Genomic DNA, 23,888 nt, shown 5'->3' with positions numbered 1-23,888 from the left:
ATACTGAAAGAGTGAGACGATTACCAGTAGTGTAGCGGGGAGACCCTGTGGAACTGTGCGGAAGTAGTTCCTGCCGAATCTGAGGTAGGACAGCTGGCTGAGGGGAGCGAAGGCCTCGGGATCAACGTTTCCTTCACTCAGCAGATTCCCTTCCAACTCCAGGATCACCAGGCTGCTCAGACCTTTGGAGAAATTACAAACCTCATTTCAGGGAAATGGAAGTGTGTCTTTGAGTCACTGTGAGAAAGAACATCAGACTTTATCCGTGATTAGAGTACTTAAAGTACACTGCCCTTCGGCTGTTTCACAGTATTATCCACATTTTGGGGTCACATACAGTAGTGTTCAGAATAATAGTAGTGCTATGTGACTAAAAAGATTAATCCAGGTTTTGAGTATATTTCTTAATGTTACATGGGAAACAAGGTACCAGTAGATTCAGTAGATTCTCACAAATCCAACAAGACCAAGCATTCATGATATGCACACTCTTAAGGCTATGAAATTGGGCTATTAGTAAAAAAAAGTAGAAAAGGGGGTGTTCACAATAATAGTAGCATCTGCTGTTGATGCTACAAAGACAATAAACTGATAGACTTACACATGGACTGAAGCATGCTTCAGCTTTTCCCTTTCACCTCCCTTCCTGCCCCCCCTGCGGCAGGCCCCCGCTCTTCCCAAGCTGGCAGGCGGCGCGACTCCAGTTTCAGCGGCTACCACACACTCACATCGCCTCAATTTGGAAAACAGACTGTTTCAAGTTTAGTGCACATCAACAATGTCAAATGTATATGTGTTGTCTTAATTCTGATGTGTGCCATTATTACGTTAAACAAGTAATAATTATGGATTGATTGCTGTTTGTCTGTGGAATGTGAGTGTGGAAATCTCGTTGTTGTAATGACAATGATAATAAAGCCATCCATCCATCCATCCAAACTCAAAACTATTATGTTCAAACTGCTTTTTTTAGCAATCCTGTGAATCACTAAACTAGTATTTAGATAGATAGATAGCTTTTACATTTAGTTGTATAACCACAGTTTTTCATGATTTCTTCACATCTGCAAGGCATTAATTTTGTTGGTTTCGAACCAAGATTTTTCTGGTTTACTAGTGTGCTTGGGGTCATTGTCTTGTTGAAACAACATTTCAAGGGCATGTCCTCTTCAACATAAGGCAACATGACCTCTTCAAGTATTCTGACATATCCAAACTGATCCATGATACCTGGTATGCGATATATAGGCCCAACACCATAGTAGGAGAAACATGCCCATATCATGATGCTTCACCACCATGATGCACCACCATGCTTCACTGTCTTCACTGTGAACTGTGACTTGAATTCAGAGTTTGGGGGTCGTCTCACAAACTGTCTGTGGCCCTTGGACCCAAAAAGAACAATTTTACTCTCATCAGTCCACAAAATATTCCTCCATTTCTCTTTAGGCCAGTTGATGTGTTCTTTGGCAAATTGTAACCTCTTCTGCACATGTCTTTTATTTAACAGAGAGACTTTGCGGGGGATTCTTGCAAATAAATTAGCTTCACACAGGTGTCTTCTAACTGTCACAGCACTTACAGGTAACTCCAGACTGTCTTTGATCATCCTGGAGCTGATCAATGGGTGAGCCTTTGCCATTCTGGTTATTCTTCTATCCATTTTGATGGTTGTTTTCTGTTTTCTTCCACGTGTCTCTGGTTTTATTTGTCCATTTTAAAGCATTGGAGATCATTGTAGATGAACAGCCTATAATTTTTTGCACCTGCGTATAAGTTTTCCCCTCTCCAATCAACTTTTTCGTCAAACTACGCTGTTCTTCTGACCAATGTCTTGAACGTCCCATTTTCCTCAGGCTTTCAAAGAGAAAAGCATGTTCAACAGGTGCTGGCTTCATCCTTAAATAGGGGACACCTGATTCACACCTGTTTGTTCCACAAAATTGACAAACTCACTGACTGAATGCCACACTACTATTATTGTGAACACCCCCTTTTCTACTTTTTTTACTAATAGCCCAGTTTCATAGCCTTAAGAGTGTGCATATCATGAATGCTTGGTCTTGTTGGATTTGTGAGAATCTACTGGCACCTTGTTTCCCATGTAACAATAAGAAATATACTCAAAACCTGGATTAATCTTTTTAGTCACATAGCACTACTATTATTCTGAACACTACTGTATGTGACCCCAAAATGTGGATAATACGTTCTCTGTCCTTTCTCCTACTTTCCATAACTTTCTCAGCGTCTTTCTTTATCTTTTCTCTTTGCTTGCGCTTTTTCAACCGTTCTTTCAACTTTTTGTCATTCTCATTGGCCATGTTGTTCACTAAAATAAAGAATATATAACAGTGAGAATCATAATTTGCATCTTTACATGTGATATAGGAGATATTGTAGTGCCCGTTCCCTTAATCACAGATGTAAATCAAACCACTTTTAAAGAGTTTTAAAGAGTTTAAACCTAAATGTTTGCCAGGTATATTCAGTGTGATATACATCACAATAGTTAAGCTTTATTGTAAAGTTATATTCTTACAATTTAAGGTATCAATGTAGATTTGGTTGGAAATGAACTCATTTCACTATAAATCTGCATCAATATATTCACTATTTTTTATTGCAGTGTTTCAACCCTTACAATAGTTTAGAGGAATATCTGAAGTTTGTCATTAAAATACAACACATATTTGTAAATACCATAGACGAAAAAGCCTTCATATGCACTGGAGTACTCTAGAAAACCGACACTACAAAAGGGGACAGACACTACAATTAGCAAATATTGGTCTTAATTTTAGTACTTAAATATGAAAATGATACAAAGTTGCATGTTATTTTACATAGGCATGATAAGACTTAACAACTGTAAATTCTACAACCCCTGGCAATAATTATGGAATCACCTGCTTCGGAGAATGTTCATTCAGGTGTTTAATTTTGTAGAAAAAAAGCAGATCACAGACATGACACAAAACTAAAGTCATTTCAAATGGCAACTTTCTGGCTTTAAGAAACACTATAAGAAATCAGGAAAAAAGAATTGTGGCAGTCAGTAACGGTTACTTTTTTAGACCAAGCAGAGGGAAAAAAATATGGACTCACTCAATTCTGAGGAATAAATTATGGAATCACCCTGTAAATTTTCATCCCCAAAACTAACACCTGCATCATATTAGATCTGCTCGTTAGTCTGCATCTCAAAAGGAGTGATCACACCTTGGAGAGCTGTTGCACCAAGTGGACATGAATGAATCATGAATCATGGCTCCAACATGAGAGATGTCAATTGAAACAAAGGAGAGGATTATCAAACTCTTAAAAGAGGGTAAATCATCACGCAATGTTGCAAAAGATGTTGGTTGTTCACAGTCAGCTGTGTCTAAACTCTGGACCAAATACAAACAACATGGGAAGGTTGTTAAAGGCAAACATACTGGTAGACCAAGGAAGACATCAAAGCGTCAAGACAGAAAACTTAAAGCAATATGTCTCAAAAATCAAAAATGCACAACAAAACAAATGAGGAACGAATGGGAGGAAACTGGAGTCAACGTCTGTGACCGAACTGTAAGAAACCGCCTAAAGGAAATGGGATTTACATACAGAAAAGCTAAACGAAAGCCATCATTAACACCTAAACAGATGATCATGATTTCATAATTTATTCCTCAGAATTGAGTGAGTCCATATTTTTTTCCCTCTGCTTGGTTGCCACAATTTTTTTTCCTGATTTCTTTTATTGTTTCTTAAAGCCAGAAAGTTGTCATTTGAAATGACTTTAGTTTTGTGTCATGTCTGTGATCTGCTTTTTTCCTACAAAATTAAACAACTGAATGAACATCCTCCGAGGCCAGTGATTCCATCATTTTTGCCAGGGGTTGTATAATCTCCTGATTTATTGCCTTATCTGGAATCTAGAGGGGGGGCGACAAAAATCTTAATCCATTAAACATCAAAAAGTTATGATTATATTAAGAACTTCACAACTTAAGAACTAGATTTCCAAAGTATATAGGTGATCATAACGTACCAGTAAGAAAGGATGTTAAAAAGTGAAAAATCCAACTTCTTATCAGCTACAAAACTTATCAACAATTATATCAAAAAACATAACGATGGGGTTAGTGTGAGTCTTATGGAGCTTTTTAAGATTAAGAATATATGAAAAATACATGTGAATTCATGCATTTTTGTTACCCTTTACTACTGTTTTATTCCATATTTTTTGAAGTGACATGCTATAACGCTCAAAATAGTGACAAATTCTAATACATGTTGGGACCTATCAGCGCCAAATATTCACCGATTTTCATGATTTCTTTTTTCCTTTTGTTCATTTCACAGCACTCTATGCCATGAAAACACAAAGATTAGTATATCCCCAATAGCTATTTAAGTAGAAAGTCATAACGTGCTTTTAAAATATGTGGAAAATACCGTGAAACAGCTGCTAACGTATCGTAGGAAAAGGTTTTTGTATGTTTTCATCATGGAGACGACTAAACTACACATTGCTCAGAAATATATTGTGTGACTACAGATTATTGTTGCATAACGAGAGGATTTTTTTTGTTTGTTTGTTTGTTTGGGGGGGTTTTTTGCCTGGCAAAGGGTCATGGTTGGGTGGTTGGGGTTCTGGTCAAAGCCAGCTGTAGCGTTGAGATGGTTTTGTTATGGGACAGTAGTGTTGTGTATCGTAGAGTTCTGCCATCTTTACCTTGGAAGCTGTTTTTGTTGATGCCTCTCAATTTGTTTTCACTGATCTTCAGCTCCTGGAGGGTTGGAGGGAGGTCAGAGGGCACGGCCTCTAGAAGATTTCCGTCCAGGTAGAGACGTCTCAGCATCTGTAAACCCTAATAAGACAGACACAGGTTCTGCTGGCAGTTTGTGGTCTTTCTTTGTAGCTACTTGAGGACTTTGAGAGCAGGAACAGCTCTCAGATTAAGGACCTTGCTCAGGGGCACTGTAGTGATGTGGTCAGGGGATTGAAACTATGACCCTCAGTCACACACCCGCTTCAACATAACTGTTTGAGTGTTTAATCATAAACATGATATGAAAATACTCCTGAGTTTAAATTCAGGCTGTCTGAGTGTTAGTTGGACTTCAGACTGAACATGTGCTGGCTCTTACTTTGAAGGCTTTGGCGTCGATGCCAGCGGACGTCAGTTTGTTCTTCTTCAGGTTGATCCATTCCAGGTTTGGAATTCCGTTGAATGCTTCAGCTGGAATGCTGCTGATGTTGTTACCTGCAGTTAAGACGGTTCATACAGACGACACAGATTAACTGGTTCGTGAAACCACACATTTCCAGGACAGACCCTTCAGAATAAAAGCATTACAAAGATGGTTGGAACAAAATGATAAATACTTTATAACTTTAATTTTAAAAGAGAAATTGTAGAATGAAAACTGACGGTTTGTTAGCAAACAAACCACAACAAAAACTAACCAACAAAACTAGTTTAAGTTTAATCTGATTTCACGGAATTAAATAAACTAGTTTATCATATTGAAATATTATGAACTGACTTTTTTAAACCAGATGTCTTTTGCAGGCTGTGAATAGCAGTAAAAAAGAAACAATTAAATGTTTTATGATCAAATTAATCTGGTTTGACATAAATTAGAGATAATGTGCTTTTAATTTTAATCAGACTGTTCTGCACCAACCACAGGCTCAATGAACTGATTTAAAATTAGTTGTTAACCAGATATTTGTGGATTTAACTGGGTTATAATGGGTCTGAATCACTGGTCAGCTGACTTCAGTTGTATATTTACTGACTACAGTTATATACACTCAACAAAAATATAAACGCAACACTTTTGGTTTTGCTCCCATTTTGTATGCGATGAACTCAAAGATCTAAAACATTTTCCACATACACAATATCACCATTTCCCTCAAGTATTGTTCACAAACCAGTCTAAATCTGTGATAGTGAGCACTTCTCCTTTGCTGAGATAATCCATCCCACCTCACAGGTGTGCCATATCAAGATGCTGATTAGACACCATGATTAGTGCACAGGTGTGCCTTAGACTGCCCACAATAAAAGGCCACTCTGAAAGGTGCAGTTTTGTTTTATTGGGGGGGATACCAGTAAGTATCTGGTGTGACCACCATTTGCCTCATGCAATGCAACACATCTCCTTCGCATAGAGTTGATCAGGTTGTCAATTGTGGCCTGTGGAATGTTGGTCCACTCCTCTTCAATGGCTGTGCGAAGTTGCTGGATATTGGCAGGAACTGGTACACGCTGTCGTATACGCCGGTCCAGAGCATCCCAAACATGCTCAATGGGTGACATGTCCGGTGAGTATGCCGGCCATGCAAGAACTGGAACATTTTCAGCTTCCAAGAATTGTGTACAGATCCTTGCAACATGGGGCCGTGCATTATCCTGCTGCAACATGAGGTGATGTTCTTGGATGTATGGCACAACAATGGGCCTCAGGATCTCGTCACGGTATCTCTGTGCATTCAAAATGCCATCAATAAAATGCACCTGTGTTCTTCGGCCATAACAGACGCCTGCCCATACCATAACCCCACCGCCACCATGGGCCACTCGATCCACAACATTGACATCAGAAAACCACTCACCCACACGACGCCACACACACTGTCTGCCATCTGCCCTGAACAGTGTGAACCGGGATTCATCCGTGAAGAGAACACCTCTCCAACATGCCAAATGCCAGCGAATGTGAGCATTTGCCCACTCAAGTCGGTTACGATGACGAACTGGAGTCAGGTCGAGACCCCGATGAGGATGACGAGCATGCAGATGAGCTTCCCTGAGACGGTTTCTGACAGTTTGTGCAGAAATTCTTTGGTTATGCAAACCGATTGTTTCAGCAGGTCTGCGGTTGTGAGGCTGGTTGGATGTACTGCCAAATTCTCTGAAACGCCTTTGGAGACGGCTTATTGTAGAGAAATGAACATTCAATACACGAGCAACAGCTCTGGTTGACATTCCTGCTGTCAGCATGCCAATTGCACGCTCCCTCAAATCTTGCGACATCTGTGGCATTGTGCTGTGTGATAAAACTGCACCTTTCAGAGTGGCCTTTTATTGTGGGCAGTCTAAGGCACACCTGTGCACTAATCATGGTGTCTAATCAGCATCTTGATATGGCACACCTGTGAGGTGGGATGGATTATCTCAGCAAAGGAGAAGTGCTCACTATCACAGATTTAGACTGGTTTGTGAACAATATTTGAGGGAAATGGTGATATTGTGTATGTGGAAAAAGTTTTAGATCTTTGAGTTCATCTCATACAAAATGGGAGCAAAACCAAAGTGTTGCATTTATATTTTGTTGAGTGTGTATATATATATATATATATATATATATATATATATATATATATATATATATATATATATATATATATATACATACACACACACACACAGTGGGGTAGAAAAGTATTTAGTCAGCCCCTGATTGTGCAAGTTCTCCTACTTAGAAAGATGAGAGAGGTCTGTAATTTTCATCATAGGTACACTTCAACTATGAGACAAAATGAGAAAAAAAATCCCGAAAATTACATTGTAGGATTGTTAAAGAATTTATTTGTAAATTATGGTGGAAAATAAGTATTTGGTCACCCACAAACAAGCAAGATTTCTGGCTCTCACAGACCTGTAACTCTGGGGGTGCTCTTCTGCAAAGGGGACAGGACAACTGCACCGCATTGAAGGGGGGATGGATGGGGTTATGTATTGGGAGATTTTGGCAAACAACCTCCTTCCCTCAGTAAGAGCATTGAAGATGGGTCATGGCTGGGTCTTCCAGCATGACAATGACCCCAAACACACAGCCAGGGCAACTAAGGAGGGGCTCCGTAAGAAGTATTTCAAGGTCCTGGAGTGGCCTGGCCAGTCTCCAGACCTGAACTCAATAGAAAATCTTTGGAGAGAGCTGGAATTCCAAACCTGAAGGATCTAGAGAAGATCTATATGGAGGAGTGGACCAAAATCCCTGCTGCAGTGTGTGCAAACCTGGTGAAAAACTACAGGAAATGTTTGACCTCTGTAATTGCAAACAAAGGCTACTGTACCAAATATTAACATTGATTTTTACAGGTGTTCAAATACTTATTTGCAGCAGTAACATACAAATAAATTATTTAAAAAATCATATATTGTGATTTCCAGATTTTTATTTTTTATTTATTTTTTTAGATTATGTCTCTCACAGTGGACATGCACCTAAGATGAAAAAACAAAAAAACAAGATTTCTGGCTCTCACAGACCTGTAACTTCTTCTTTAAGAAGCTCTTCTGTCCTCCACCTGTTACCTGTATTAATGGCACCTGTTGGAACTCGTTATCTGTATAAAAGACACCTGTCCACAGCCTCAAACAGTCAGACTCCAAACTCAGCCATGACCAAGACCACAGAGCCGTCGAAGGACACCAGGAAGAACATTGTAGATGTGCACCAGGCTTGGAAGAGTGAGTCTACAATAGTCAAGCACGTTGGTGTGAATAAATCAACTGTGGGAGCAATTGTAAGAAAATGGAAGACATACAACACCATTGATAATCTCCCTTGATCTGGGGCTCCACACAAGATGTCATCCTGTGGGGTCAAAAGGATCATGAGAACGGTGAACAAAAATACCAGAACTACACATAGGGACCCGATGAATGACCTGCAGAGAGCTGGGACCAAAGTAACAAAGGCTACACACTACGCAGAAAGGGACTCAAATCCTGCAGTGCCAGGCTTGTCCCCCTGCTTAAGCCAGTACGTGTCCAGGCCTGTCTGAAGTTTGCCAGAGAGCATATGGATGATCCAGAAGAGGACTGGGAGAATATCATGTGGTCAGATGAAACCAAAATAGAACGTTTTGGTAAAAACTCAACTCATCGTGTTTGGAGGAAGAAGAATGCTGAGTTGCATCCCAAGAACACCATATCTACTGTGAAGCATGGGGGTGGAAACATCATACTTTTGGGCTGATTTTCTGCAAAGGGGACAGGACGACTGATCCGTATTAAGGGAAGAATGAACAAGGCCATGTGTCATGAGATTTTAAGCCAAAACCTCCTTCCATCAGTGAGAGCATTGACGATGCAACGTGGCTGGGTCTTCCAGCATGACAATGATCCCAAACACACTGCTCGGGCAATGAAGGAGTGGCTCCGTAAAAAGCATTTCAAGGTCCTGGAGTGGCCAAGCCAGTCTCCAGACCTCAACCCCACAGAAAATTTGTTGAGGGAGTTGAAAGTCCATGTTGTCCAGCAATAGCCCCAAAACATCACTGCTCTAGAGGAGATCTGCATGGAGGAATGGACCAAAATACCAGCTACAGTGTGTGCAAACCTGGTGAAGACTTACAGGAAACGTTTGACCTCTGTCATTGCCAACAAAGATTATGTTACAAAGTATTGAACTGAACTTTTGTTATTGACCAAATACTTATTTTCCACCATAATTTACAAATAAATTCTTTAAAAATCCTACAATGTGATTTCCTGGAATTTTCTTTTCTCATTTTGTCTCTCATAGTTGAAGTGTACCTATGATGAAAATTACAGACCTCTCATCTTTCTAAGTAGGAGAACTTGCACAATCAGGGACTGACTAAATACTTTTTACCACACTGTATATTACACACACACACATATATATATATATATATATATATATATATTTTTTTTTTTTTTTTTTTTTTTCAGGATTTTGGGTTATTTGAGTAAAATAAACAGGTCATGTCAGGTTCTAGCAACCTGCGGTGGCAGTTTTATTTAGTATTTTATGGAAAATGATTCAACTGATTTTAATTACTCATAAACTTAATCAACAGATTAATGAGTGAGTTGGGTTTTTTTTTAATTGCTGACATACATACACTGTGGGACACTGTGAAGTGTTGCGCCCCCTGCTGGTGTGTGTGTTTGGTCACTTACCCTCCAGACTGAGGGATTTGAGCTCGGCGATGGACAGAGGCGGGAAGTATGTGAGTTTGGCGTTGTCACATGTCACAGTGTCCTCAGAGATGTCGCAGCCTGGAGGGAGGCCTCCTCTGTTCACCACCAGCACCGTGTCCTCCTCCAGCTCCTCCTCAGTCACAGTCAGAGGTCTGGGGATCGGGGTGGGGAGGAGATTAGGTTTCTCTGGTTCTTTTGGAGGCATTTGAAACACGTCTCCCCTAAGCCACACCTCCTCTGCAGCCTCTGACTTTTTTCTGAGTATCTCCTCTTGCTTCTTCTCCTCCACCTCAAGTTTCCTTTCCTTCTCCCTGGCTTCACTCTCTGTTTCCTCCTTCCAGCTCCTGTCTATTTCCTCCGGTCTCCTCCACTTCTCCTCTTCCATCTCCACCTGAAGTCTGAGCTCCTCCTCTTCCACCTTTCTCCTCTTCTCTACCAGCTTCCTTTGCCGTTCTTCCTGCTCCTTCCTCTGCTTTCTCCTCTTCTTCTTTGCCTCGTCCTTTTTCCTCTGGCGGTCCTCCTCCTCAAGGAGCTTCTCTTCCTCCCGCCAGAGGGCTCGCTGGATCTCCTCCTTTGTCAGTGGGGTCAAGGGTTCGCCAGGGTCATTAGGAACTGGGGAGTCACCAGAAAATTCAAGGCTGAGTCCTGGGCCTGGGGTGGGTGCAGGAGCCAATCAGACAGCAGGAGGAGTAGGAAGAAGACCACATGGAGGAGGAAGTAGACAGGTGACAGAATGGAAAGAATAAAGCAAGAATTAAAGAGAGGACAGAGGAAAGGGTGAGAGAAGAAGAGAAGTAAAGGACACTGAGAGAGAGCGACAGCACGGAGACAGACAGGCAGACAGACGGTGTGTTAGTGTCTCGGTCAGACAGACAGCTTTCAGACCAGCTGGTTAAATCCACAGTCGGCCGGTGGGACCATCAAACCTGTCAGGATCCACCAGAGCTGGCGTGACACGTCAGTCAGGTCCAGATCCGCATAAAGGTGGACCAGGTCCAACCACAGTGAACGGAAAGTAGATAATGATGGTGAGCCGGTAGACCTTAACACTCTAAGAGACAGACGGGTCAGTCTGGACCAGTCTAGACTTTAACATTCTGAGAGACAGATGGGTCAGTCTGGACCAGTCTAAACTTTAACATTCTGAGAGACAGACGGGTCAGTCTGGACCAGTCTAAACTTTAACACTCTGACAGACATACGAGTCAGTCTGGACCAGTCTAAACTTTAAAACCCTGACAGACATATGAGTCAGTCTGGACCAGTCTAAACTTTAACACTCTGACAGACATACGAGTCAGTCTGGACCAGTCTAAACTTTAAAACCCTGACAGACATACGAGTCAGTCTGGACCAGCCTAAACTTTAAAACCCTGACAGACATACGAGTCAGTCTGGACCAGCCTAAACTTTAACATTCTGACAGACAGACGGGTCAGTCTGGACCAGTCTAAACTTTAACACTCTGACAGACAGACTGGTAAGTCTGGACCAGTCTAAACTTTAACATTCTGACAGACAGACGGGTCAGTCTGGACCAGCCTAAACTTTAACACTCTGACAGACAGACGGGTCAGTCTGGACCAGTCTAAACTTTAACATTCTGAGAGACAGACGGGTCAGTCTGGACCAGTCTAAACTTTAACATTCTGAGAGACACACGGGTCAGTCTGGACCAGCCTAAACTTTAACACTCTGACAGACAGACTGGTCAATCTGGACCAGTCTAAACTTTAACATTCTGAGAGACACACGGGTCAGTCTGGACCAGCCTAAACTTTAACACTCTGACAGACAGACTGGTCAATCTGGACCAGTCTAAACTTTAACATTCTGAGAGACACACGGGTCAGTCTGGACCAGCCTAAACTTTAAAACCCTGACAGACATACGAGTCAGTCTGGACCAGCCTAAACTTTAACATTCTGACAGACAGACGGGTCAGTCTGGACCAGTCTAAACTTTAACACTCTGACAGACAGACTGGTAAGTCTGGACCAGTCTAAACTTTAACATTCTGAGAGACAGACGGGTCATTCTGGACCAGTGTAGACTTTACCACTCTGACAGACAGACGGGTCAGTCTGGACCAGTCTAGACTTTTGTCTGTGCTGTAACGTTTGAACTAATTGACCTTTGACCTTGATTTTGGGCATGTTCTCAGATAAGGACCCTACCTTCACTGGGATCGAAGGTCATATATCAAAGGTCAAGAAGTTCAAATTGTGGATTTGTTAGTACTGTGGCAGATTTAGTTCACTGAAGTCAATCTCTAAGGTCAGATATCAAGGGCAAGGTCAGAGGTCAGGGTACTTTGGAATAAAAGTGAGACGTATCACATCCTGTTTCAGTCAGATCACATAGTTTAATGGTTTGAGGTCCAAGTCCCTGTTTGATTGGTCCTTGGTTTTGGTGCTCAGTTCAGTTTGCTTTCTTGCTTTTAATGTGGAAACAATTGTAATTGAGTCCATGTTTGAATTTTAATTTAAGAATGAACCGGAATGTTTATAAGTAAACTGAACCAGTCTCAGAAGCCTTGGATCAGTAAAACTTTATCGCCGATTTCTGCTTGAGTCCCTCATGGACGACCTTTACAGCCACTTTGCCTGGCAGCATGAGTCTGAAGCAGCAACTGGATGTCTTTGGTCCAGGTCTCTGTGGAGGATCTTTGGGTTCTGCTGAAACGACTTAGTGTCCAATGAACAGTTACTTAGTGAGACTCAGGTGAGGAGGAGCACTGACACATCAGACACCACATTTAGTCCATGTGGTGAGTTTCTCTGGTGAGCACCCAGTGTTAAGGACTCCAGTAGCTGGAGAAGGTCAAGGACACACCCATGTGTCACCTGGCAATGGACACGCCCATGCTTCACCTGGCCAAGGACACCCCGACACGTCATCTGGCCGAGGACACGCCCACACGTCACCTGGCCAAGGACACACCCACACATCACCTGGCCAAGGACACGCCCACAGGTCACCTGCCCATGGACACACCCATGCTTCACCTGGCCAAGGACATCCCGACACGTCATCTGGCCAAGGACACGCCCACATTTCATCTGGCCAAGGACACGCCCACACGTCACCTGGCCAAGGACACACCCACACATCACCTGGCCAAGGACATGCCCACAGGTCACCTGCCCATGGACACACCCATGCTTCACCTGGCCAAGGACACGCCCACATTTCACCTGGCCAAGGACACGCCCACAGGTCACCTGGTCAAGGACACGCCCACAGGTCACCTGGTCAAGGACATGCCCATGCTTCACCTGGCCAAGGTCACCTTTTATGTGTGTAGGTGGGGTGAACCGGTGGTGGGCAGTTCACTGGGACAGCTTCAGGACAGGTCATGGATGTGACCTGACCTCCAGGTTTCTGTTTTAAATAAGTTTTAATCTGAAACAGTGTAATTCAGTATTAATGTCAGATTTACAGATAAATGTTTCACACATGCACATTAAAAAAAATTCAAATTATGTTCAGTATTAAAAATGCTTAAATTGTGGAATGAAGAACAGAAGTGTTTTGTTTGTCCTGGTGGACTTTCTGGACCAGATCTGGTCGTATTTCTGAGAAGAAGCTCAGATCTGCATCTTGTGTTTGAGTTGATGCCTGTTGGTTCCATGAGTCCGGGCGTCACCCCGTGGCATGGTTTGTACCTGGCTCGCTGCAGACCGGGCAGCACTGCCCGGCGGGGGTGAAGGAGAACTGGCAGTGCATTCTGGGACAGGTGACCTCGTCACAGACCACCCGCCCTCTGGTGCAGAGACACGTCACGCACGGCTTCGGGGACCACACGGCCTGGTCGAACATGGTCAGGTCCTGGTATGCACACTGGCCCTGTTTACCTGGAAACACAGCAGGTGATTTTCAGCATGGCTCTGCCCCCCCTCCTCACCTGCCTCTGCAGTAATTGCTGCGTCTAGTCAGCATCCTGTATTTTAGTGTCAAAATCAGACAAAGTCTTATTAAGTCTGATAACAGCAGCACCGGCAGGCCATCGGCAACTCAGACTGAAGACTGCTAATGTTGGGGTCTGCAGGAACCCGGGTGGTTTAGGGCTCAGTGCCTGGTCCCTCTGTCCTCTACTATCACACAGTGTGACTGTGCTGACAGTAATTACAGAACACACCACCGCACTTTATTACACACCCTGAGCCGGTGGAGTGATGACTGAACATCCGCCCGTGGCGTGATTCGGAGCTGAAGACTCCTCTGAGTCCAGACTCGTCATGTCTTTGATCTAATCGGACACATTTCAACGTTTTTTTTTTTTCTCCCTCTGTGAAGCAACATAAAACAACTGAGCCAGAAACTAATTTTACTTTGCAGACCAAACATTCAGCAGCATTCCATTTATTAATCCTATTTGCTCATCCAGTAATTTTCACCACTTTTTGCTAAATTGGAGTAATGTTGACCTTTGTCCCCTGTACAATCTAAAATGGACCTCTCTCACTGTTTTTGCCCCGTAACTCCAGAGGATTCAGTCATAGATGGTCCAAACTTAATGATCAGACAATTAATGTGGTAAACACTTCAATAAGATGGAAACACTTTTCAATTTTGACACCTACGTGGCTACAGCTGACACCCTGGATGGCCACTGTACATTTTTCTGTAGGTCATGGTCCACTGAGGCTGGACTGTAAGTTCTGTTTTGTCCCCTCAGTTAATACTGTTTATATCCTAATTGTTTGGAGAATATTTAAGTTATAGTCATTTTTCTATACCCTCAGTCTTCATCAGGCAACTGGTCCCGCTGAGTCGGTCAGATCCTGGAACAGTTTTAGCTCATATCCCACCAGCTGTGCAGGCAAAGAAGTTAAATGATCAAAAGTGTCATTTGGAAAAAAAACAACTGGATTTTAAAATCAAAAGAACCATAATTGATCACAGTCACTGATGATGTTTGAGTTTGTCTGACGTGTTTGAGATCTTTGTTCCTCCTTCGCCGTCCACATGTCTGTGACTGAGGCTGTTGTTCATCAGTGCAGAGCTCCAACAGTACCCGTGTTCCTCAAACCTTCTGCTTTTCAACATAGATTTAGCTGTTATCACTTTGGACTCTATCAGAAAACAGTTCAAGAGGAAATGACTTCTCACATGAGCTGATCCAGTAAAAAACAGGTTCTCTCTAGGACAACTTTGCTCCAAAAGACCAAAAAGTCAACAGAAAGCATCTGAACAACCAGCTGAACCACAAACCTTGAAATAAACTTACGTTTAAATCACACCCACACTATGGGTGAAGAAAAGAATCACGGCCGGATGTTGGCATCTTTGCAGGACAACAAAGATCCAGGTCTTTACGGTCAAGGGCCAAAGATCTTGCCTGTGGATGGTGGTGATTGGTGCTTTGCTGAGGGATTGTCCACATCCAGATTCAGACAGCTCAGACTATGCTGTGAACTGCTGTGGAACCACTCTGAGGTCCACAGGTGGACACACCTCTTTCTGTTTGGGTAACACCCTGTAGCAGATGCTGCTGACATTCTTTGGGTTTCTTCCTCATGTTTCCTGAGTCTTCAGTGCAGCTGCGGTGAGTGATGCCTCAGTGAGTCACTTTTTATTAATACTTTCATGTGATGATTCTGGACTTTCGTGGAGGTGACACTCATCATTAATGATTTCAGTGTGACTTTTGGCACTGACAGGGTCGTTATGGAGCTCTATTAGTCCTTGTGGATCTCGGAACCATTCTGAAAATGCTCCTTGACCTTATGAAAAATTCAGAGGTTATAACTTACAGGATCCTGGTTTAAGCATCCAGAGCAGCACCACTGGACATGGAACCCCAATGATGTGGTGCAGCTAAGGAGATCATGTGGTACTACAAAGTCCACAGATGACAGAAGCCCCCAGAACTCTGACCACAGACTTGGTTTAGTTTCCACAAAGATCTGTTGATGTTTGATGGATTTCCGTTGTCTCAGGGTCCCAAACCTAATCTGGCTGGACTTAAAGACATCTGTGACCAGGTGACCCACCACCATCTGTGTTGTCTTGACCCTCAGCCTGCTTACAGACTAATCAAACCACTGCTTTCCTCCAAATCTTTACCTTATCCCTCTGCCGTGACGGCACATTCCTGACAGGGCCGTGCTGTGCTGACCCGCTGTACCAGATACTTTGAGTAGGTCTGTCAGGCTGATCCTGCCAGGATCATGTGTATTGGGTATTTGTTCTTTCTGGACTGCATTACTTCAGGCGGGTAGATACGCTGTTCTCCTGGTGTTGCGAACAAGCTTTACTTCCAATTGGAAGATGGGTATCATCCCTAAAAGACTTGTCCTTCTCTGGAAAGGAAAGTGTGATACCCCGGATCATAGTGACTACAGGGTATTACACTGCTCTGTGTGCCAGGTAAGCTCCTTTCAAGGTCATTTTTGTCAGGAACTGGCACCATCTCCGTGCTTCTGAGTGACAAAAGCAGTCTGGTTTCATACCCAGAATGTCAGGTATTTATCAGGTCCTACCTTCACACGTTCTCACAGAATGAAAGTGTGAACATCTGCAGTGCCTCCTTGCATTCTGTTGATTTTACAAAGTGTTTTATTTGGTTGATGAATCATTGTGTGAGACTTCCTGTAAATTTGTGGGATCTCCAGTAAGTTTCTAGAGATTATGGCCAGCCTCCACACAGGCACTGTGAGTGCTATGCAGAATGGAGGCGGAGTCTCTTAACTTTTCCAGGGAATCCTGGCATTTGTCAGGAATGTGTTCAGGGTCCGTGGTTGCATGGCCTAGATGTTGGGTTAGGTTGCATATGAAGATTCGCTGACCTTGATTTTGTGGTGTTTGTGGATATCTGCTGCTCTGTGGGAGATTGTTTGACAGTGACCTCACAAAGCACCACAGTCCTGTCTCACCTTAGTCTTTCCTAATCCTTGTCTTCACGATGGAGCCTGATCCATATATCAGATTGCCAATAATATCGGCTGATATGAGCCTTTCACAAACATATTGGTATTTGCCTTAAAATGTTTATTTTTCCAAATAAACAACACATAAAAACACGTTGGCAGTTGGATATTGTCATTACATAAAAACCCAAATCCAATGAAGTTGGGGCATTGTGTGAAATGTAAATAAAAACAGAATACTATGATTTGCAAATCCTCTTCAACCTATATTCAATTGAATACACCACAAAAACAACATCCATTTCAAAATGAGCAAATATTTGCACAAAAACAAAGTTTATCAGTTTGAACATTAAATATCTTGTGTTTGACCCTCAACTTTAACAAGATTCCCAGTACCTGCACTGGCCACACAGCCCCACAGCGTGATGGAACCACCTCCAAATTTTACTGTAGGTAGCAAGCATTTTTCTTGGAATGCTGTGTTCTTTTTCAGCCATGCATACCGCCTCTTGTTATGTCCAAAAAACTCAATTTTAGTTTCATCAGTCCACAGCACCTTATTCCAAAATGAAGCTGGCTTGTCCAAATGTGCATACCTCAAGTGACTGTGGTGTGTACGCAGAAAAGGCTTCCTCTACATTACAGCATCATACAGCATCTCCTTGTGCAAAGTACGCTGTATAGTTGAACGATGCACAGAGACACTATCTTCAGAAAGATCATGTTGTAGGTCTGTGGGTCGACTATGACTGTTCTCACCATCCTTCGCTTCAGCTTATGAGATTTTTCTTGGCCTGCCACTTCGGGCCTTAACTAGTACTGTGCCTGTGGTCTTCCATTTCCTTGCTATGTTCCTCACAGTGGAAACTGACAGCTAAAATCTGTGAGATATCTTTGTGTCCTTCCCCTAAACCATGATGTTGAACAATCTGTTTTCAGGTCATTTGAGAGTTGTTTAGAGGCTCCCATGTTGCCACTCATTAGAAGAGATGCAAAGAGGGGAAACATTTGCAAATGGCCACCTTAAATACCCTTTCTTATGATTGGATTCACCTGTGTAAGGACGTCAAGGGTCAGTGACCTTGCCAAACTAATTTTGTGTTCCAATAATTAGTGCTAAATGTATTCAAGTCAACAAAATCACAAGGGTGCCCACTTTCACTTGCACACTTTCTGTAAATACTAGAAACTTCATTTCACTTCTCAAATATCAGTGTGTTTGTTTGCTATATGATATATTTAATTGAAATTTCTGATCCAGACAACCAATGATTTATAAAGGAAAATCATGAAAATTATCACCAGACTTTTACATACAACTGTATTTATAATAAAGCTTATGTTTAAACTGTAAAACATCAAACCTCATTTACAAGAAATTGATAAGGAAATATGAGCAATGAGTCATTATATAATGTATATATTAGCAGATATATCAGTATCATGCCCCCCTTAAATAATCCATATCTGTTGGGCTCGACTGAATCTTGATGGAAACCTGCTGTTGCCATTATAACAAACCATCAATAAGTTGAAAATTTATACCAACACCAGAAGAAAAAACATTAGGTTGAAATCCTGCAGTGGAGGCATAAAAAAAATTTATCTGGTGACAAAAAAAAGTTCACAACCGATTTGCCAGATCAAGAACACCAACAGGAAGCAGCTGTGTGTCAAAAACAGAAACAACTGAAGGAACTTTGACAAAAAACAGTTTGAACCCTTCATACAGTAAAACTGACTAAACCCGGGAAAACCTGCAGACAGTCAGAACAGAAGCTTCTGTAGGTGGCACTGTTCTCAAAATATAATTGGACAAAAAACTGGAATATTTTGTGACATACCTGGAATAATGTTGTAGCTGGTGTGCTGTTCTGGAAGGTTCCTGTAGGACTCCAGGTACAGCGTGTTCCCTTTACGTTCCACTGGGACACTGGGACCAGGAACCAGTCTGACTCTGGACTCTGTGGCACGCCCATGACCTGCAGGCCACAGTCATTAATATGGAACAACTTCTGCAAGCAAACGGCCAAAGCTGATTACAGTCTCGAGTCCAGGAAGTCTGCCCCCCCTCTCCCACTGCTGTGTACTAAGCTAGGCTAGCAGTGTCCCCTACCTTGTCCAGCCCTCTTCCTCTTGGCTCGACGTGACAGTCTGTCTTGCTTGTGAGGTCGGTTCCTCGCCTGAATGTCTGGTACCGTCAGGACCACCAGGATCCACAGAGCTGCCACCAGCAGCCACCACCTCATCCCTGCAGGCAGCAGATCCAGATCAGAGAAGACAGGAAGAGCTCCGCCGAGCCTCATATAGTCCCTGCCGGATCCTAATAACCACTTTGAGTGTAAGGACGGAGCGGCGTCCTGTCATTATTAAAGCTCACACCTGATACTTTGAACCCATTCTCCACATCAGGCTCAGGCGCAGCAGTGCATGATGGGAGTGTGCAGCTGGACCACGGCACACTCTGACTGGTTTGGACATATCTGTCCTCACATGCACCAGGATCCGTGTGTCCTCACACAGACTCTGGGTTTTGAGGTCTTTGGTTCTTCATCACGCTGTGTTGATGCTTCTGCATCATGAGAAACTCAGACCCATCCAGACCGGGGTTAGTGGTCAAAGGGATCAAACCACAGGCACTTTGTTTAGTGGACAGCCCGCTTCACCACCTGAACCTTCTGTGTAAGAAACAGCTTCAATGTGTTGGGGATCAAACCGTTGGACCCGCTGTCACATGACACCAGCGTGACTCTGCAGCGTGTTTGTGTAAAACATCTGAGTCCGGAAAAGGTTCTGATGGAAACACTGATTCAGTTTTTCTGAAATGTGCAGCTCTGCAGACTGACTGACTGTCTGGACACACCCACCTGCCCTCAGGCCAACCAATAAGAGGGCAGGATTCAGCTGGAGAAACAACTGTCTTTGTGCAGTCAGACAGAAGAGCGGAAAAGGGGGAGTGGGGGGGGGGGGGGTTTGGAAAGCCTTCAGGAGCCGCGTCTGGATGAGCGGGCTCACATGGAGAACACTGACAACCCCGGACAGGATTTCAGCTCCGGCCGTCTGCTTCAGTCCCTGTGATCAGCATCACATTTTTAAAACTCTGGAACCAGATTGAGTCCACAACTTAAAATCAATAAATCTGATTTTTTATACTGACGACAGTCTAATTAGATTAGAGCAGGTAGATTAGTGAGTTAGGACTTGGGCTGCCACTATGTAGACTTGGGTTTGATTCCCTGTCCCCATGAAAACCTGTACAAGCATGTACATGTGCAGGTTTATACATGCACATGTATAAACCTGCACATGTACATGCATATGTAACCATGTACATGTATAAACATGTACAAGATTATACATGTACATACAAGTTTATACAAGTACATGTGTAAACATGTACTTGTATAAACTCTGGCCCTAACCTCCTCTGGTCCTAACCTCTACTGGTTCTAACCTCCACTGGTCCTAACGTCCTCTGGTCCTAACCTCCAGTGGTCCTAACTTCTACTGGTCCTAACTTCCACTGGTCCTAACCTCCACTAGTCTAACCTCCACTGGTCCTAACTTTCACTGGTCCTAACGTCCAGTGGTCCTAACCTCCAGTGGTCCTAACTTCCACTGGTCCTAACCTCCACTAGTCTAACCTCCACTGGTCCTAACTTTCACTGGTCCTAACGTCCAGTGGTCCTAACCTCCAGTGGTCCTAACTTCTACTGGTCCTAACTTCCACTGGTCCTAACCTCCACTAGTCTAACCTCCACTAGTCTAACCTCCACTGGTCCTAACTTTCACTGGTCCTAACCTCCACTGGTCCTAACGTTCTCTGGTACTAACCTCTATATATTATTTGATGGTGTATATTAAAACCCCAAACTTATTTTAAAGTTCACTAATAAATGTAATACTTTCAAATAGTTAACAAACCAGAATCCAGTTTTGTTCAATTTACAAAAATATGATTCTGTATGATGTCCACCATTAATCACCTTTAAGTGTTTTCTATAAATATGCTGAACTGAAAATCAAATAATGGAAATTCACCATAATTAAATGAGTATAATTTTTAATTGTTACACTTGTAACGTTACTTAACCTACTTTAGTGGAACATATAGGACCAGTGGGAAGTTCCCAAGTTGGGGAACAGGTTGAGTCTTTCCTGGAAGAAATGGAATTCTGTTTTGTGATCCGACATTTAATGTGTGCGTGTGTGCGTTTGTTTGTGCATGTGTGTAAAGAGGTGGGTGATGTGGGGGGGTCCCAGATTTTCCCGGCAGTTTAATGTGGGGTGTGAACTCAGAAGACTCAAAAACTGACAGGAAACAGGCTTCAATTTTAGCTGTTGTATTGAAAGATGCCTTCACTAAACAGAGAGTTGTTACGACAGCTTGTAAGCTGCCCTCACCCCGCGCTCTTCCTGCCTCTTCCGCCTGCCCTCGACTCCGCCCCCAGATGCCAGATAGGCGGGCCGTTGCCCTCAGCGTGGATCAGTAAAGTTATGTGTTTGGTTGAAAGATGTTGCAGTTGACATTTGTATGCAGTGACTGCTCGAGTTGTGTATCTGAACCGGTGTGTGTAAAAGTAAGACTGTGTTTTGTCTGTGTGGCGTGGTGAGGAAAAGAACCGTACGCATCACGGCGTCTCAGAGGAGATATGAAGTTATCAAATAGGCTGAATATGAGACTTACTGTGACCTGGGTGGGACAGATGAAACCTGAACACTCACCCACCTGAAGAATTACTGATAAGCTAAGCTAGCAGGCTAACCTCAGTTCAACTGTTTATTATGTCATATATTGGGGGGCTGAACACAGGTTCTAACAACGGTTTACTTTGATGTGGGCATTAAAAATTATGAGCTGCTTATTTTCTCAGTAATCATGGATTAACAATGTAATGAAGCTACTGATAACCGCTACATATGCTAACACCGTTAGCATCCAAAGTTACATCACATGATGTCACACACGTCTGATTGGAGTTAACCTCACAACAAGCCATATTATTACAGATATTTGTAATAAATACTCAAAAAGACCGATCACAGTGACACCACACGAGCTGTCACTCAAAGTGGCCACACCCCTCCTGTGTCGGTAGAACTGGGCTTTAGTGACCATGATGAGGTCTGAAAGACAATAAATACACTTTTAACTGAGACCGCTGACTTTGATCTGAGTTTTGAGTACCAGAACGTACAAAGTTGTCGGCAGTAGCCGTCATTTTAACACAGATGTTGGAGACTCAGAAACCGTCTGAGTCTCTGACCCCGCTGGGGTTTGGTCTCCACCTCCTTGAAGCTTTTGCATGATGCGTTGTAATATTTATGCTTGCGGTAACCAGTGTTACTAATAACTCGGACACATGTCCAGGTTCAACAGTCGTCTATTTGAGTCTCTTGTGAGTGAGTTCTTCTCAGGGTGGACTGACGTTGATGTCTCAGACCTGTTCTCCACCTTGGTAGTTCCTAGTTTCTGACCTTTGGTCCTGATCACTGAGTTTGAGCTTTGTTCTGCATCTGGATGCAGTTCTGATGCGTGATCTTTGATCTTGAACATCAAGCTTTGACTGTTTGTATTCATCTTTGATCCTGATCACTTTTTTTATCGTGTAACCCCAGATCTTTAACCTGTGCCAAAGACTGACATTTTCGTTGCCGTTTCTGCTTTGACCCTGTAAATGTTTGATCAGTGATCCAGATCTACACCTTGATCATGATCAGCACCAAAATGTAATCATCTTTTTTGGGGCCAAGTTCTACATTTCCACCACGTTAAAGCTCCCAAACTGAGGCCCCACGTACCCCAGGAAGAGCATCCGGTGTAAAACGTGTGTCAAATCAACACACGGTCAGCACCAGATTCACTGGTGACCACGAAAAAAAAAGAAAGGAGAGCAGCCAAAAGAAAAACCAAACCAGAACCGCCCCATCATCAAACACTGCCCCCTGCTGTTCATGAGGCACTACTGTCTGAGTACGCGCACAACTGATAGTTCAAAGAAACGCACACATGTAGTTTAGAACACGCTGGCGGTCTGACCGGGTCCTGTCTCTGGTGCTCGCTGAAACAGATGGGTTTTTGGAAGTCAGACATTAAATCTACGTTACCTGCAGGAGTTGAAGCCAAAGTCTTCTGCTCTCTTCAGTCTCAGACCCCCGTTCGTCCGCGGAACCTGCCAAGAAGCCAGAGGGGTTTTTGTCAGAGTGTAACAGAGTCGAAGAAAAGCAGGAAGTGTTCTGCAGCTGAGAGAGAAAGAGGGACCAACGGAGGGAGAGAGAAAGAAGCAGATGGAAACAGGTCTGAGATCAGCCGGTCTGTGCGACCGCCAGATTACTTCGCCATCGACTGACCGACAAAATGATATTTATTTGAATTCATGTTCGCTGAGGAGCCGGTCGACGTGTTGCAGACTAAACCTGGACAGACTTCAGGATCAGACTGTTTCTCAGGACTCTGTCTGGAAGACTCGTAGCGGGTGATCTCAGTGGAACGTGTCAGACCTTTAAAGTTGCTGAGGACTGTGTCAGAGTTGCACCTGAGTCGTAGCCTGCAGCCTGGTCTGGGCAGGCCGGGATGGTCCCGTTATAGGAATCTGTAAATGGACATCCATCTGCCTTGGGGCAACTGTTTGTTGTGATTTGGCGCTATATAAAAAAAATTGATTGATTGATTGATTGAATCAGAAGCTCAACACACTTTACAATGATGCCTCACATTCACACACACTGCTGCTGTTCAAGGCGCACAACTACACACCGGGAGCAACTGGGGGATTAACGATCTTGCCCAAGGGTCCTTACTGATTTTTAGGTGTCGCTGACCGAATGGACCCCCTAAAAATCGGTCGCCCTCTGCCTTCACTGCACACGCGTCATTTCTGTGCGTCAGCCGTGATTCACCGATTATCACCTCGTTTCTGCTTCAAACTGCCTCCAGTCATCATCTGTCTCAGCCACAGATATCTGAAGCTTTTCTACAACAATCATTTCCACATAAATTCAGCATTATTTCATCATAAAAGACGGCGGAAGTGATCAGAGCACCGCG

The 23,888-nt window shown here is 43.2% G+C and overlaps 2 protein-coding genes across 2 annotated transcripts in view; one reads left to right on the top strand and one right to left on the bottom strand.

Moving 5' to 3' along the window:
* The window catches only part of ecm2 (extracellular matrix protein 2, female organ and adipocyte specific), a 29,009-nt gene extending 9,918 nt beyond the window's left edge, over positions 1 to 19,091 (bottom strand). Inside the window, exons 1-7 of the mRNA XM_034164778.1 lie at positions 18,957 to 19,091; positions 18,685 to 18,822; positions 13,631 to 13,819; positions 9,942 to 10,613; positions 5,143 to 5,258; positions 4,727 to 4,862; positions 25 to 182 (exon numbers count right to left, since the gene is read on the bottom strand). Of these exons, the coding sequence (XP_034020669.1) occupies positions 25 to 182; positions 4,727 to 4,862; positions 5,143 to 5,258; positions 9,942 to 10,613; positions 13,631 to 13,819; positions 18,685 to 18,822; positions 18,957 to 19,089 (1,542 nt within the window). The 5' untranslated portion in view covers positions 19,090 to 19,091. The remainder of the gene's footprint in view (positions 1 to 24; positions 183 to 4,726; positions 4,863 to 5,142; positions 5,259 to 9,941; positions 10,614 to 13,630; positions 13,820 to 18,684; positions 18,823 to 18,956) is intronic.
* cenpp (centromere protein P) overlaps positions 1 to 23,888 on the top strand; it is a 300,836-nt gene that overhangs the window by 271,023 nt on the left and 5,925 nt on the right. The window lies entirely within an intron of this gene.

Source organism: Thalassophryne amazonica, chromosome 3 (genome assembly GCF_902500255.1).
Source record: "Thalassophryne amazonica chromosome 3, fThaAma1.1, whole genome shotgun sequence".
Taxonomy (NCBI): Eukaryota; Metazoa; Chordata; class Actinopteri; order Batrachoidiformes; family Batrachoididae; genus Thalassophryne; species Thalassophryne amazonica.
Note: the sequence above shows the minus strand (reverse complement) of the source record. Positions and strands in the feature narration are given on the sequence as shown.